Raw genomic sequence first — 15,126 nt, 5'->3', positions numbered from 1 at the left:
TCTCACCAAAAGCATATAATACTCTTTTGTCCCTTGTCACGGTTTCAGCTGGGATAGAGTTAATTTTCTTTCTAGTAGCTGGTGTACTGCTATGTTTTGGGTTCAGTATGAGAAGAATGTTGATAACACACTGATGTTTTCAGTTAGTCTAAACACTACTTAGCAACAAGTCAAGGCTTTTTCAGCTTCGTATGCCCAGCCAGCAAGAAGGCTGGAGGGGCACAAGAAGTTGGGAGGGGACACAGCCAGGGCAGCTGACCCCAACTGGCCAAAGGGGTATTCCATACCATGCGATCTTACGCGCAGTATATAAACTGGGGGGAGTTGGGCTGAGGAGGGGATCGCTGCTCGGGAACTAACTGGGCATTGGTCAGTGAGTGGTGAGCAATTGCATTGTGCATCACTTGTTATGTATATTCCAATTCTTTTATTATTATTGTCATTTTATTATTGTTATCCTTATCATTATTAGTTTCTTCTTTTCTGTTCTATTAAACTGTTCTTACCTCAAACCACAAGTTTTACCTTTTCTTTCCGATTCTCTTCCCCATCCCACTGGGTAGGGGGGAAGTGAGTGAGCAGTTGCGTGGTGCTTAGTTGCCGGCTGGGGTTAAACCATGACACCCTTTAAGAGTTATTAAAGCATTTCTCATTGTATGAAATGTAAGGGGTTACCCCAATATTTAACTACAAAAAAATTTAATATTCACCTGTGAGGGGTATTCTAAACTATTACAACACAACTAAATTCTAATTTTCTGGGAGTGTTAGTCTTTCTCCTTCCCCAGAGACTTTTTTTTTTAAATAAGGGCCATTATCTTTAAAGAAAAGTTTCATCAGTCCAGCTTATAAAACCTACAGAAATAAATGAAACAGAATCAAACTCTTCATTATTCATCTCATTTTTCCATTGTTCATAAATTTCACCAAACTATTAAATCGACATTTTTTGGAAAACTATAAAGCATATACTCGAATGCATCATACATTTATTGAAAACAGGTCAACTATTTCCAAGAAAAAAAGGCAGGGAAAGAATTCTGCCCATATTAGGAGAAAAAAGAAAAAGGCCACTTTCTCTACAAGTTTAAAAGTATGTCCCTACACCATCTCTTCTTCCCTTCTTGCTCTGCTGATGGAGCTACTAAGGGATTGGTATTATATGGCTTGTGTGGTGCTTGTTTCACTGATTACACAGGAAGTAGACCTCTTCCAAAAATACTACAGGACAGCTACTTTACACTCTAAATAATCTGTTTCATAACCTGAACAAAGATCCAGTATCAGTCATTTTATCTAACAAATTTAATGCTAAATGAAGCACACATAATATATCCATAGTATCCTTCTGGCACAACCATTTGCTATTTTTTGCTAGCTAGCTAGAGCATTTTATTAAAAATAATACAGCTGAAAAACCCCCACAGTATTCACAAACCCATAAACCTGTTTACTTTTTAGTACTATACTGCCCAGTCCAATATAGTATCTTACCAGGAATAGAATATGCATTAAGTGGCCTTCTCTAATTCTCCCATCTTGAAGTAACAGACCTAAATTAGGCAACCTCCCCCTTAGAGCACACACAGATATGAATCACAAAGAGGGTAAGCAGCAAGCAGGATGGAGAATGACAGATACACTTAAGTTTAAAAAATTGCTCTCTCAAAAATAATCTTGGATTTAATGACCAAAGTCCGTTCATGTTACTAATTCTCTATGCTGCAATGTGGTATTAGTGATAAAACAAGAGTTGTTAGTAACTTGAAGTTTCAAAAATTATCTAAATGACATTTCTGAAAGGTTATAGGAAGTTAGTAAGTATTAAGATCCATTGAATAGCTGAAAACTACATGCTCATGTAAGCATAACAGTCAAGGAAAGAGGATATTCTGGCCACCAGTGGGTCCATATTACACTGTTTGGCCTATTTCTTGAGTCATTTCAAGAAAAGGCAAGCCTCCCAGTAAACATTTTTGGGGGTTGTTTGTATGTTTGGTAGGTGTGTTCATAGAAGAAACCTGGAACAGGGATGCTTGCCTTTTTTTTTTTTTCTTTCTTTTAATGTATGTTCTTCAGAAGACTTCCTGAATATTAGCACTTGATTAGATAACATCCAGGCCCAGCATTAAATATCAAATTAATGGGGAGAGTAGAAAATGGAAGGCAAATGGAATATCTGTGACAAGTAGGATAGTATAGTGTCTCAGCTAGCAAGGAGCTCTTATGATCAATTGTAGTCTTATTCAATCTTTGGAAATTACTCTGGCTACAAAGATATCCAAGGTTTCTCTCTGGAGATTACTGTAACAGAAAGGGCTTATGTTTTACTTAAAGGACATAACTACAGACATCTGTTAATCACAGCCTCCTTAGAGGCTTCAGGAGATATTGACTGTCAAGCATCACCTTGTATATTTACATAGTGCATCCTGTGCCTGGCTAATAAGTACTCTTGAGTTCATTTAGGCTACCCTCAGTTAGCAGTACTTTTCAGACTAAGTGAATAGTCCTGAGCTCCAAGATATTAATGTGTAATTTCAAAGAACAATGAAACCATATACCATGTAACTTCAACTTCTTCAGCTGAACATAGCAACCTTTCTCTAAGGTAGGTAGTAAGAATTACAGTTAAAGAAACGGTCAAGATGAAAACCTCCTCTGTAAATTCAGGTCCAATCACCTAGAAAATCTCATAGAACTCAGGGATTCTTTTATGACATTTGGAACTGGGTAGACAGATCCACAGCTCAAGGACAGTGTATGAAGTTTGGCAAAGGCATCAGATACAAGAATGATGACATACAGTCTGGTAGTTCCAGATATGTTGTCAGATTTGCTAGATCATCGATCAGAGCGGAAAGACTGCCCTCTGAAATAGAAGTTTATGGTTTCAAGAAGCTGGTGGATCCTACTGTCTGAGAAAGGAGAAGATAATGTTCCATAGTTCACTGAGTTTCCAAAGGTTGCAACTTGTAGCTAGGATCAATTCCTAATCACATCTCCTAATGAACTCCTAATCTCCTACGCATCCCTGTAAGAATAAATATGAATACCTTATTTAAACGCAATATCAACAGCCCAGGAATTTGAAAGAGATTAACTCCAGATAGAGCCATGTCTGAACACCATACCAACTAGGAGCAAATAGTTGGAGTCATGTCAGTATTCAGCTGTTAGCAAGGTCACTGCCCTCTAGTTCTATCCCATGTGGTTTTTCAGAACTACAACATGCTGCAGGTCATTATTAAGATTACAGTGGGGCAGCCACTACTGTTTAGAGATATGTACCTACTCAGGCTTCCTCAGGATAGGTCACATACCCTTCCCCCCACCTTCATTTATTTCCTTCTAAAAGGAAACAGAAATAACCAGAAGTGGACCCCTTGGAATTTGTCCTAGCCAAAAGAACAAGGCCATATCTGCTCACAATATAACACTGAGATAAGTGTGTAGAAGTGCATAAAGCAAAACAGCAAAGTTCAAGGGCTGAAGTACAAAGGGTAAGAGTTATGAAGAACATCTAGCATCCACTTTCATAGCATCACAAACCACACGAAATGCAATTGTGTGAAATAGTTTGAGGGATTTCTGAATGGGTATTCCCACAGTTATAAGATTTGCTTTTGCACTGAAAGATTAATACATTTTTGTTTAGAAGGCATACTCTTGTTTAATTTGTGCCTTTTTATAGTATAAACACAAGGCTGTCTTGCAGAATGACGCTTGTCACTGAAATTTGCATGATAAAGCTAACAGTTCAGAGTTGTAGACTTCAAATGTGCTCAAGTGTCTCTCAAGACTCATGAAATGCACCGATTTCTTTACCAATGGTAACTTAATTAAGGACCTCAAAGGACCCTACTGGTTGTAGAAGCTGCCTTGAGGTGAAAAAAGTGGAAAAGCAATCCTACAAGGCAATTTGTCAGGTCCTTGAATGTGCCCTCACTCAAATTTCTCATACAGCCCCACAAAGACCAAGCAGCTTAAATAGACATCCACATTTTAAGGACTTGCAGAAAGTTGCATAGACTAGATTCTACATTCATAGTTTGTTTCAAAAATTACTGTTTGTGTTTGAAATACAAAAAGCCTACAGAATTTTTCTGAGGTTTCAGTCAGTGCCTTCTTATTTTTGTCAGGATACAACGCAAAATCTTACTTCTCATCTATAGAATAAGCCTATCACTGTTCAATCAAAAGATATTCTTGTGCCCTTCTACTGTTCACATACATGAGTGGCTAAGAACAGATGTGTTTCACCAGGAGGCCATTAAAACATGTTCCAGGAACATCCTCATTTTCTAAACAGAGACCCAAGTTATGAGGCTCCTCTGCAAAAAAGCCAAGGAAAAAAGCCAAACAGAAAACCCAAACAAAAACTAAACTACAGAAAAATATCCCCAAACAAATAAACAAAAATCCCCACCAGTTTAAACATCAGAAGCATGGTCCATCAGTGTTCATTAGCCTCCTTTGTTTTTTGGATACATTTCTACCTATATTTAAAAATGGCTTTGGTCATAGTCTGTAACTACCTACATGTAACAGATACTGGAAACAAAGTCGTATCTGAGCCAAACGCTCAAAGTTCAAACAAGGAAGAAATAAAAATTCTTTAAGAAGGAAGTTAAGCTCTTGGAGTCTTTAAATTAATATGACCATACATTCTAAAATTTTGCAATATTCTTCCAGTAGTTGGAGTAAGATGCAAGACCTCTGAATGAAATACTGCAGCTAGTCTAACACAGCAAATCAAAGTCATAAAAAAGCAGTCTCTTTGTGATCTCAAAATCTGTCTCAATTTCTCTTCTGCTTACCTGAAAATACATAGCATGTAAACAGTGAACTATAACCATCTTCTCGTATCTGGAGATTCTTACCTGGCAAAGCAACTGTACCGTCTTGTTCCAAAGTTTCAGGGTTTATTCTTACGGCTGTCATACTGTGATTATTTGCATCTCTATATAATAAATAACCCTGGTAAGAGTAAGAATATATATATTGGTATGAAAATATTCTTAAATACATCAAAGGATATTGTCAAAAGTGAAAAAACTGCAATCATTATTTTAGGTATTGTTTAAAAATTTTTGAAAGCTTTTACATCAAATTTGCTTCATTTCGATAATCAACTTTTTTCCACTAATCAAATTCTGTAATAAAACCCAGAAATCTGATGTCCTTCCTCTATACTTTACACATGCTATGGATGAGCATGCTGAAACTCGTATACAGCTTTTGAAGCCACATATAGCAATTCTGTTCTTCATATGTGTATACAATTACAGCTAAAGGTCACAGCCACAGCAAAAACCAATGTTCCTGTCTCACTTTCCAAATCAACAAAAGATTCACAGGAATTCTGGGAAGAAGACACATATATAGAAGAGTGATCATTAATGAATATTAATATGTGCATTAAAAACTAGGGAATTTTTCAAATATGTTAAGTAACTATGAGTCCATGTATTTATTCTTTCTGAGCTCTTCACCAAAGAAATTCCTGCAAAGTATATGGTGATTTTGGTAACAGCGGCCATGACACAAGGTTACATACAATGAGTTCTTATACTGCTCACCTCCCAACTCCTAACCAGACCTAGAGCAAGGGAGATATTTGGGACTAATGATTTCTTCTTTCTGTTTCTCCACATGCAGAATACATTCATTACCCAAGATTACCTATTCTGGTCAGCAACCCACATCAAGAAGTCTCCCTTGGTATACCAAAATAGCATCTTCTCTCTCTGTTCATATGTATGTTCATATTTTTTTAAAGGTTTGATTCAGTCATCAGTTTAGAAGGTTACTCAGTAAAAAGATTTGCCTACCTGAAACTCACATTTGAGGTTTATCGTTTATACCTATAACTTTGAGTGCACTTTTAAACACACACAGTCAAAGAAGTTTTGCTTTAGCTTAAACTAGATAGGTTGCATAAGCCCCCACATTTGCATAATGTCTACAGATCCATGTGAAGCAATATGGCAACATTACTCTTGTATCTTTTTTGATCCCACAATGCCTGTGAACCCTTGAAAGATTTTTGAGGGAGCAGGGTAGAAACAGGTGGGGAATTTACACTTAGAAAGCAATTCTGCTATAAAAGCAGCTACAGGAAAGGAAAAAGATTACTTAAGGGCACTTATGAACATATTCATTCAAGGTGACTGAGGCCAAGCAAAGTAGTATTCACATACAGGAGGGTTGCAAAGGCCAATATGCATAATGACTACATAATGATTCTAACAACAGCAGTGACATAACAAGAGAAATGACAATGGCTTGCACTTGCTTGAAGCATGATTGGCCTCAGATATGGATTCTACACATATAAGAACAGATGCATGTCACAGGGACGTTACTAAGGCTTAACCTCAGAATATCTTCATCTGTCAAAGAGTCAGAGACCCTAATTACAATCATCTAACAACAACAGAAAAATCCAACCAACTCTCCTCCTCCCGTCTAAAACGAGTTGAATTTTCCTGGATAAATCAATCTTTGTGAAATGAGGAAAAACAAACCCACACAAACTAGGATAATTAAGTAAAGAGCATTAAAGTAGATCGAAAAGCTTCAGTCTAAAGAAAGTTACATGAAGTGAGAAAAATCACTTGAATTTGAGCTAACTTGAAGCATGCACCTGAAGGGAAATGAGACTGAGAACACATCTTGCCTCTTTTACAGACACATACTTAGCAGTAAGTGCAACTTACATATCTTCCTATAAATATAGCCCCAGAGTGACATTTTTCCAACTAGCAGTGCCTTTGAGTGCAGTCACTGTGTGAATGCATACACCTGTACAAACACTCAAAGAACATCAAATATATTTATAGATATGTACAGGATGTCCAAATGTCTAAGTCTATATAGTGAAACTGTATGGATTCTATTCCTTTCCAAACTGATAAAACAGGCTCCTGAATGACTGCAACCACAAACATTTGTATTGTGCCAGTACACCTTTTGGTGATCTTTTTCAAATCTAAACAAAACCATATTCTGTATATATCTCACTTCAAAAGTGTGGCAAGGAGTACACTTAATTACAATAAAAATTGCTCAGTAGTTAAAAAATGAAGTAAATTAATTGTTCTCCGAAATTTAATTTTTGGGTTGTTGTGGCATTTTTTTTGTTTGGGGGTGGGCTGTTTGTTTGGTTTTGGGGGGTTGCGGGGGGGGAGAGAGAGCGAGCACTCAGTGGTAATAACAGGATTCTAAAAAACTGCACTATTTTTATAATGAATGCCAAAGGTATAAGAAAAGGTGGTTGATATTCCAGAAACTAAGTCTAAAAAACCAAAACATCCAAATATAGCTAACTCTGCAGTGGTAACATCAACAATTATCTCTACTTATGGTTTACACACCCTCAATCCTCCCCCAGCAAAAACAGCACTTCCTTATTTTACTGCAAATGTCTTAAAATCAATTTTCATAAATAGATATTTCAAGTATTTTTTTAAACTATTGTGTTGGAACAGCACATTTTTACATCCACTGACTTCCTTTATTTAAGAAACACACATCAATTGACTGTACAGTTCATAAATTTACTTGTTAAACCATCATATTTTGAGAAAGTCTTTACAGTGACAACAGAAATCAATGACACTTCATGACTCCTTTCTATATGCCAGTACCATCAGATGTTCTTCATCTTCCACAATTTAAAAGTCAGTACCAAAAAATTGACTTTTATAACTAAAGCCAAAGGAACAATACACGTAAGCTTACTCTAAGCCAACATCTACTTAAATTACTCATGAGGGATGGGAGCATGGGGCACATGTTTTAAGTATTCACCTACCTGAGCATAGCCTAACCAAGATTTTTTTTCCTTTCTGTTTTTGATGCGGGATGTAGAATTGTATATATGGCCCTGAAAAGCAAAAAAATACTCCAATCACATAACAAATATCAGACTGACAATTTTACACATAATCATTTACCATCTAAATAACAACGTCTTCAACTATATTGAGAAGTGAAAATTGTAAGAAAATGCTGTAATATTCTCACAGAAATCACAGAAAAAGTTGAGACAAACTGTAAAAGAACTGATCATTAGTAAGCTACAAAAGATCCTCAATGGAAACAGAACATCATAAAAGTTAAGTTAAAATATTAACTATCATTCATCAGACAAGAAGAAATCACATTACCCTCACTGTCCCACTATATCCAGAGCCAATTTTGTAAAGTCCATCTTTACATAACAGATAGAGGAAAAAACCATCACTCTGAAGTAGACACTGGTCATCTTCATCTACAGATATTTCTTTCAATGGCCATTTGTGCATCAGGGCTGCCTTCTTTATCCCATTACTGAACCAGTCCTGTATTTGGATTTTGCCCACCAGAACTGCCTGTACACTCCGCTGAAGAGAGTTTAAAATGGTTGGCACCTAAACAGTAAAAGAAATAGTGAGCGAGTGAAAAACATTACTTTTTTTAAAATGTATTTTCTGTTCTATCCCCAAGTCAAGAAAGACAAAGAAATACCTACTCTTACCTCAAAAACAGCAAGGCAAAAAAAGTTAACTGAATTTACGCAATAGATCTCAGAACTCATGTACACATCATTTACATAAATTCCCAGATACAGAGAAGTTTTAGCTCAAGACCTGAATAGTCTGACAAGCATGGCTGCCGTTATTGGTGAGGATAGCAGAGATTGCTTGCAATGTTCTTCCTGTCTCTCCCCATGCAGCTACCAAACTGAAGAGGCAAGCGCAGGAAAGTGCTGTCAAGGACTGTCCTGTACTGTCATTCATTCCCGTGCTACGGACAGTTATCTCCAGAAGAAGTTGGAACAGGGATTCTGCAGATAAAACACAGCAATTACAAGTCACAAAATCATACCAAGCAATTTTCCAGGCAATGGGAAATTAAACTTACAAAATACATGATACATCCTTCCTCAGCCATTAAGTTCAGCCTTATTTCCAGACAGAAAAGAAAGTGTCCCATTTCAATAGGCCTAAAACATCCTTAACTTTTCATTTTTTTTCAGCCAGAAAATGTCGAGTCTTTATAATCACAATGGCTGGAGAAAAAGAAAAACTAAGTCCTTCTGTTACAGTGGAACACATCAATAAGAAATGGGCCAGAAGGAGTAACTTTACCTGCCTATTCAGTCTACCTCATCACTGAGATGATTTGTAGGTCTTGACCAAACTTGTCTAATCTTTATGACCATTACCCATGCTGAAGCACATCCTAGTTCTCAGCAACAAGCATTTCAAATCAAAGCTTGAAAATTATTTTGATCATATGCCTCTTTTCAAGCACTGTTTAGCAGCTGAACATCTGTAACAATCAAGGTGTGAACAGAAATCCACCTCAATTTTTTTGATAGTATATACAAATAATCACTAAGGCAGTAATCAAAACACAGCCTTCTTTGTAGCTTTTTAATACTCTGTGCATCAATACAAAATAAAAGCTTTCTGTAGCAAATTACGATCATCTTTAGAAATGGAATACTGTTGAGCCATAACGTAGGAAAACATACATAGAAAGTCTGAAGATATATTTTATTTTTTCTTTTTTAAACAACAGATGCTACAGCCTAGTCTTCCTTGCAGTTCTATAAACCAGTAAAAACTATCAATTATCAAAAGATAATTGGATTTTAACTTAAAGGACATAGCCAATCATACGCTGAAAGCCATCAAGAGTTCAACTTTTATTTTCAATATCATTAAAAGCAAAATTAATTTTCAGGGAAGCTTTTGGATTGCCAGAGGAAATAAAAGCAAGCATTCTGACACTTTCTTTAGCAGCTTTATACAAATTACAACATTAAATAGCTAAGCCATTGATTACAGCAGCAGGTTGCAAGAGAAGTTCACTGTAGAACTATCTTCTTTCCAATAAGACTAAGTATTTTATAGCTGCAGTAAGACAAATGAATCACAATTTGTAAGGTTATAAGGTTTACTATGTGTCAGTGAAACTCGCATTACACAGCAACAAAATATGACTATATCTATATACACACACACACCTTTACATGTTAACGTTCCTGTTCCACAGAAGATTAATGCTTAGAAAGTACTAGTTACATACACCATAAAGAGTTTACACTCCAGAATAAAGTCAGTCAGTTCAGAACAAGCATGTTACTATCTCACAAATACTTGCTAGGAACCATTTTCTTCTGTCCAACACAATAACAGATTATGTTAATACAAATACAGTAACAGATGAGATATTACCTAGGACTTCAGGAGGCTCTGATTGCAGGCCTTCTGGTTGCTGGCCCTGGAGCACATTAAGTAGGGCTTGGAGGCTCCTGAGGCACAAGGATGGATGAGAAAATCTCGTCTCCTTTATCAGTTCAAAGACTTCACATAATCCAACTTCAATGATCTAAAGAAGTACAGATATTTCAGAGTATCTGTTAATATAATATTTTTGGATCTTCATCAATAAAGATATATCCCAATGTTCACAGAACAAGACAGTTACTCGAATAACAAAAATGTAATATAGAATACAATAGTAATTCAAAAGAGAATCAAAATCAAGAACCCACCTACACAACTGTACTAGCAAATATTACACAGAAATAATGTCGTCATATGAAAGAGCATACCTAAGCAGAGTAATAGTTCCCTCAAAAAATAAGGAAACTTAAAATTTTTTGGACAATGTAAGACAGTGTGCCTCTGAGCCCTTCTAATTTCTACTGAGTTCACACTTTATTTGACAGACCTCTTTTTCCTTTTTCCTTGCTCATTAATGTGAGCCAGCAAACTAGAATTGGCTTGCAACCTCACTTGCCAATTTGAGTAATGATACATTTGACAGCTGATACTGGCAGCACTAGCACTTTCCCCTCCAAGGCCTCTGAGATTGTTTTTGTGACAATATAAAAAATAAAGATCAATTGCTCGTCACTAAAACTCCATACGTACTCATCACAGACATGCATTACACCAACTAATACAACATCTGTAAGAGCACTGTTACAGCCACTCCTAACTTTCCCTTTACAACTCCTGAATATTCTGAGATTACAATTATGCTTCTCTCCACTGATTGGTCCCTTTCACTTCCTTCTCAAACTCAGTATGTAATAATGATGAGGATGAAAGAAAAGTGAGTAAGGTTAACTCATTACAAATAAGCAACCATGTCTTCAAAACTTCACTATGTGTTTCTGTCAGGAGCAGAGCCCCAGTGTTCAGTGTTTAATATAGATTCACCCCTGAATAAAATCTAAGGAAAAAGACTGAAATATGAAAATAAATAAAATTGTTAATGGAACTGCCACTCATGCTTAAAAAAAGATCTATTCTGACAGTCAGCTAGAAGTTCTACTGGACACCTTGTAACTGTCTGCTATCATTCAATTTATTTCGACTCCTGTCTTTCAGAAGTTATTTTTACATCTGTTTGATTTCTGGAGGAAGGATAGAAACATAATCACATCAAGTCCTCAAAGTGCTACAGCAATTTTCCTGCAAATTACACCTTACATTTCATATCTTCAATGGAGTGGGGGAAAACACATGCATGGAATCTACAGGGGAAAAAAAAAAGGTCAACAAAATAACAGAACAGATGTTTTTTCCAGGATCCAAAACTCAGCATCATCTTGCAGGCTGAAGAATAAAATACACTGTAGTACGTTTTTAGAAATATCCTTTCTTTTCAGTGATACTATCTTTGAGAGAAACTGAGACGTTTCTTGTATTCTTCCCAATCTTCAGACAGAAGACCTCATCTAGCAGCTGACAGACGTAGCTGAAGAAAGCAGAGAACCTAACACAGTGGAGAAAATAACTTGACTTTCAAATGAATTATTGGGCAGGTACATAGATCTTCCTAATTCATCAAATCAGATGATTTTGGACTAGATGGACTACTAATAAAACTATAGCTATTTTCTGAGCAGCTGGCTTATAAGGATGTTCTTTATTCCCCACAAAGGGCATACCAACTTTAGATCACATACATGGCACACTTTAAACAGTATACAGTTACTTGCCTTTGGAAGTTTAATAGGTGGCTCTTTGGATTCCTCCTCTTCATCACTGTCCGAATCCCCACTCTGTACACTGTTCTTTGAAGCCAAAGATACAGATGCTTCCTTTTTTTGCCACTCCAACACACAATGGCGGACATTGCAGTAAACATTAAAAGCTGAAGGGTTGCTATGTAGTCTGATATCTGGTATGGTTATTGTACTCTCTAGGTTTTCAGTCTGAAAAACAAGATTAGTTTACGTTTATTAGAAGTTTCAAGCTTTGCTAAATACAAGTAATCTCAACACTCTCCATAATTTTGGCCAACCAAATGATTCTCAAACTGGAGACTGAACTTTCCTGTTGAAGTACCAATTATAATTCAGGCAGGGAAGAAAGGAGGAGGAGGAAGAAAATATTCCATCTGGCTTTAGTCCCTACCTCTCATAACTTGATGAGGACACTAGGACATAAAATGAAATCAGCTCAGGCTACAGAATAGTCCAAACCTGTGCCAAAGTCAATAGCAGAATTTAGGATTTATCTTCTTTACAGGGGTCAGCTGGTTTTTGTTGTTGGGTTTTTTTTTAATTATTATTATTGAATTTTAAAATGCATTATTTGTTATTCTAGTTGTTAATTTTAATCTATTGGTAAATAACAAAAATTTAAGCTATTTGCTAAATGTATATTAGAAATTTAAAATATCATTAGTTGTTTTGTCATTAAATTAAAACATGGCAAGTTCAAAAACTCCCCCAGCATGATGCTGTGGGTAATAATTTTGTGGATAACAACAACCTAATGGACAAACTACTGAATGCAAAAATCTATCAAGGTCCATGAAATCACAGACCACCATCCGGTTTTCAGAAGACCTAAGCCACAAAGTTAAGAATTGGGAAACTTTTCTGAGAATCTACCACTACCCATGCCCTTACCCTACCACTACCCTGCCCCACTCTTTCCTTGGTATCTACTACTGGTATATTACTGTCAGCCACTGCCAAGACACAGAAGAGCCTTCATGAGGCTGTCATTAGACTTGGAAAAATATTAAGAAAAAACTTTTTTTTAAAAACACCTTTTAAATTCCGCCCCATACTCTCCCCTTCTGCAACAGTAAGATGGAACAGGAGGAACAATAGATTTAAAAAACAAACAAAACCCCACAACAACAACAAAAATCCCCAGGCAGGATTATACTTTCTCTTCTGTTGTATGCTACAAAAGGCTAGGCTGGTTTGAGCACAGGCTATGAAAAACTGGACTTCAGGCATATGGGAAGAAGCAATTCCCTATAACACCCTGGTGTAGACAGAGGGCACAGAGATTTTATAAGGAGAGAAGGCCTAGGGTTAAAGGTACAGGACAAATTACTTGAACATGCAAGGCAAAATTTGGAGGGGCATTAGGCTAGACTGAGTCAGGGTATAACTAACTTCACAAGGTTATTTTGGTTTGTTTCTAGTATTCTTGGGGGGCAGTGAGTGTAGAGGCTTTTTGTCTTTTTCTTTCTTTTTATTTCTTTTTAAGGGGGACAGATATTGTGAACAACCATGTTCACTTGGCAGGAGAGCACACAGTGAATTATATTGGAGTGATCTGGAACACATCAGAGTGGAAATACTCATACATCTGTGACAGCAGTGATAGGAAAGAGGACTTTAAACTAGCAGAGAAGAGGGGAAAAGAATTATGAGAACCAGTGAACTGGATAATTTTTTAATGGGATGATTTATTTTTCCACAATATGGTAGCCACAATTTTGTTCATCAAAACACAGCAATGGGTCACAACACATTTTTATCTGCACTTATCTTTTTATTATTACCAGAAATAACACAGGCTTCTAAATTAGACCATTTAACACCATATGTTATAAAGCCTAACAAAAAATTCAAAATAACTTCAAGATATTTCAAAGTTTACATATTTCCTTTTATTTTTTACTATAGTATTATTCTAACTGTACTGGTACATATTTACATATCCTTCCTTTTCATTATTACTACAAAATTACTGCAAGCTAAAACATTAAGAAGCAATGGTTTACTCTGTAGCCTATTTTATCCAACACAGACAGTGTGTTATTTTTTCTTACCTGTGTCAGTGTTAGCAGTAAGCATAAAAATATAAAGATAATGGGGTTGGAGAAGCTGGTAAAAGTTCCCTACATACATACTGAAAGTTTGGGGTGGGTTGGTTTCGGGGTTTTTTTTCCCTTTTTTTTTTAGCACAACAGAACTTCTGCCATTAGGGATTGAAAGACAACATAAGTTTAGTCCCTGTTCAACGTGAATATCTTTGAAATAGTAAAGCTGCTGGTAAAAACCCACAATATTAATCAGTGCAAGAACTCAAGATACAACCTCATATGTTATTCCAGAATCAAACTGCATCAAAATAGATTTGGACTGATACCAATGATAATGAGCTACTACATACTTTAAAATGTATTTAGCACCAGAAAACTAAACGGTTTTAACATATGACTCTTCTGTATGTCAAATATCCATACACATAGCCCAAGAGTTTTTGCAGCTGCTGTGAAGGCAAAGGCACAATATCAGCTTTCAGCTTTAAAGCTAACTCAGTTGAACTGTACAGGTTAAAAAAAATTTAATAAGTTTCCTATGCACTTCCTAGTTTACCGACACTTACAGGAAGAGAAAAATATCTGGAACCTCTGAAATATCTCTATCTGAAGTTCACTTATCTAATTAGTATCATGTATTGTAATTGTAACTTCTGTGAAGAGTTTCCATTCCAGTTCTTTTTTGTCAGGAGTTCAGCTTAGTCTTTGTTCCAGAACAGCCTAAGTTCTGTAGCTCATGTAGCCTCTTTTGAAACAGGCTGGACAAATTGTTTAACCAGCACAGGTAATTTTAGACTTTACAGTGCTAGATAAAGTATCAATGTATGTTTTCTTGCCTATTAATAATAAGGTGACTAGTTTTCAGAAGTAAACTCCTTCCTTATTCTCAATACTTTACAACTATTAAAAACTCCTTTACCTAATGCTTTAGCTTTTAAACAGTAAGAACTCTAACCATTCTTTCTGTTTCAACTCTTCTACAAGAGTGCACAAACTATAGCTATATACAATAATCTCCTACCCAGACTTCAGTATAGCACA

General features: G+C 36.2%; 1 protein-coding gene across 21 annotated transcripts in view; it reads right to left on the bottom strand.

The window, feature by feature from the left end:
• MYCBP2 (MYC binding protein 2) overlaps positions 1-15,126 on the bottom strand; it is a 201,492-nt gene that overhangs the window by 152,699 nt on the left and 33,667 nt on the right. For all 21 annotated transcript variants that reach the window (XM_075046016.1, XM_075045994.1, XM_075045995.1 and 18 more), the window contains exons 3-8: positions 12,011-12,226; positions 10,233-10,386; positions 8,637-8,833; positions 8,175-8,417; positions 7,820-7,891; positions 4,884-4,980 (exon numbers count right to left, since the gene is read on the bottom strand). In XM_075046016.1, the coding sequence (XP_074902117.1) occupies positions 4,884-4,980; positions 7,820-7,891; positions 8,175-8,417; positions 8,637-8,833; positions 10,233-10,386; positions 12,011-12,226 (979 nt within the window). The remainder of the gene's footprint in view (positions 1-4,883; positions 4,981-7,819; positions 7,892-8,174; positions 8,418-8,636; positions 8,834-10,232; positions 10,387-12,010; positions 12,227-15,126) is intronic.

This window comes from Buteo buteo, chromosome 14 (genome assembly GCF_964188355.1).
Source record: "Buteo buteo chromosome 14, bButBut1.hap1.1, whole genome shotgun sequence".
In the NCBI taxonomy this organism is placed as follows: domain Eukaryota; kingdom Metazoa; phylum Chordata; class Aves; order Accipitriformes; family Accipitridae; genus Buteo; species Buteo buteo.
The sequence above is the reverse complement of the archived record's forward strand: the minus strand, read 5'-3'. Positions and strand labels throughout refer to the sequence as shown.